Below are 1760 nucleotides of genomic sequence, written 5' to 3'. Positions count from 1 at the left end.
TAAAGCAAGTGTGTGCGAGAGAGTGAGTGAGTGTGTGCGTGATGCAAGTGTGTGCGAGAGAGTGAGTGAGTGTGTGCGTTTGTGTGTGTGAGAGTTTTGAGTGAGTGTGTGTGTGATGCAAGTGTGTGCGAGAGAGTGAGTGAGTGTGTGCGTGATGCAAGTGTGTGCGAGAGAGTGAGTGAGTGTGTGCGTGATGCAAGTGTGTGCGAGAGAGTGAGTGAGTGTGTGCGTGATGCAAGTGTGTGCGAGAGAGTGAGTGAGTGTGTGCGTGATGCAAGTGTGCGAGAGCGTGAGCGAGTGTGTGTGTGATGCAAGTGTGTGCGAGAGCGTGAGCGAGTGTGTGATGCAAGTGTGTGCGAGAGAGTGAGTATGTGTGTGTGTGTGTGTGAATGTGTGTTTGTGTGTGTGTGATCCTTCACTTAAATGTATGTCTCATTCTTGACTCAGGTTCAGATCTTACTCTCCCCGTCGTTCTCGCTCTGGTTCTCCAAGACGCTCCAGATCTGTGACGCCCAAACGCTCCAAGTGAGTGACCGATTCAAAGAGAGTGAGTGTGTGTGAGTGTGAGAGTGTGTGTGTGTGAGAATGTTAATGCGTGTGTACTTGAGTTGTGTTCTGACACATTTCTGAATGTGAAGACACATGAAATCATGATCTCACTTTAAGTTTTGTCTGATACTTAACAAAACTGCTTCTGATGATCTTCATCCTCATGAATGTGATGCCCGTCAGGTGTTTGCTTCCGCAATCACTGCATGCAGTTCAGAGATATTATAGTTAACTAAAACCATACAAAAGTCATTTCTTGAAATAAAATAAATGTTAACTGAAATAAAATAAAATCTCAAAAAAACAAAAAACTTCTTTATTTCAGCTAGTTGCCAAGGCAACATTTCTCAGTTGAACTTTTACTAAAAATAACAAAAAAAGAAACAATATACACATATTAAAAAATAATAAAATGACAAAAAAAATGATGTTAATGCGTGTGTACTTGAGTTGTGTTCTGACACATTTCTGAATGTGAAGACACATGAAATCATGATCTCACTTTAAGTTTTGTCCGATACTTAACAAAACTGCTTCTGATGATCTTCATCCTCATGAATGTGATGCCCGTCAGGTGTTTGCTTCCGCAATCACTGCATGCAGTTCAGAGATATTATAGTTAACTAAAACCATACAAAAGTCATTTCTTGAAATAAAATAAATGTTAACTGAAATAAAATAAAATCTCAAAAAAACAAAAAACTTCTTTATTTCAGCTAGTTGCCAAGGCAACATTTCTCAGTTGAACTTTTACTAAAAATAACAAAAAAAGAAACAATATACACATATTAAAAAATAATAAAATGACAAAAAAAATGTTTTAACTAAAATTAACATGAAAATATTAAAACTAATTCAAAATATTTATAAAAACAATATTATAGTAAAATGACACTGCTGCTGTTGAACAGATTGGTTGTTTCTGTGCTTTGTTCAGGTCCAGGTCCCGCTCCCGATCCGGCTCGGCTCCCAGGAGCAGGTGACACAGTTATGCTGCTGCGCTTGACCTGTTCTTATTGCTGCATGACCTGTGTTTGTGTTGATGGAGAACTTCTGATTCTTTAGGTCTGGATCAGTCAGGAGATCCAAATCTGGCTCTCCGGCTAGGAGGTGAGAACACACACACACACACACACACATCCACACACACTCACACACACACACACTCACACACACTCTCTCACACACACACACACACACACACACACACA

The 1760-nt window shown here is 39.8% G+C and overlaps 1 protein-coding gene across 1 annotated transcript in view; it reads left to right on the top strand.

Annotated features, from left to right (window-relative positions):
- srsf7b (serine and arginine rich splicing factor 7b) overlaps positions 1 to 1760 on the top strand; it is a 6927-nt gene that overhangs the window by 4485 nt on the left and 682 nt on the right. Inside the window, exons 5-7 of the mRNA XM_016517872.1 lie at positions 448 to 525; positions 1487 to 1528; positions 1615 to 1659. Coding sequence (XP_016373358.1) covers positions 448 to 525; positions 1487 to 1528; positions 1615 to 1659 — 165 coding nt within the window. The remainder of the gene's footprint in view (positions 1 to 447; positions 526 to 1486; positions 1529 to 1614; positions 1660 to 1760) is intronic.

The sequence above is a fragment of the Sinocyclocheilus rhinocerous genome, unplaced genomic scaffold, assembly GCF_001515625.1.
Source record: "Sinocyclocheilus rhinocerous isolate Xijiao unplaced genomic scaffold, SAMN03320098_v1.1 scaffold2193, whole genome shotgun sequence".
Classification (NCBI taxonomy): Eukaryota; Metazoa; Chordata; class Actinopteri; order Cypriniformes; family Cyprinidae; genus Sinocyclocheilus; species Sinocyclocheilus rhinocerous.
Note: the sequence above shows the minus strand (reverse complement) of the source record. Positions and strands in the feature narration are given on the sequence as shown.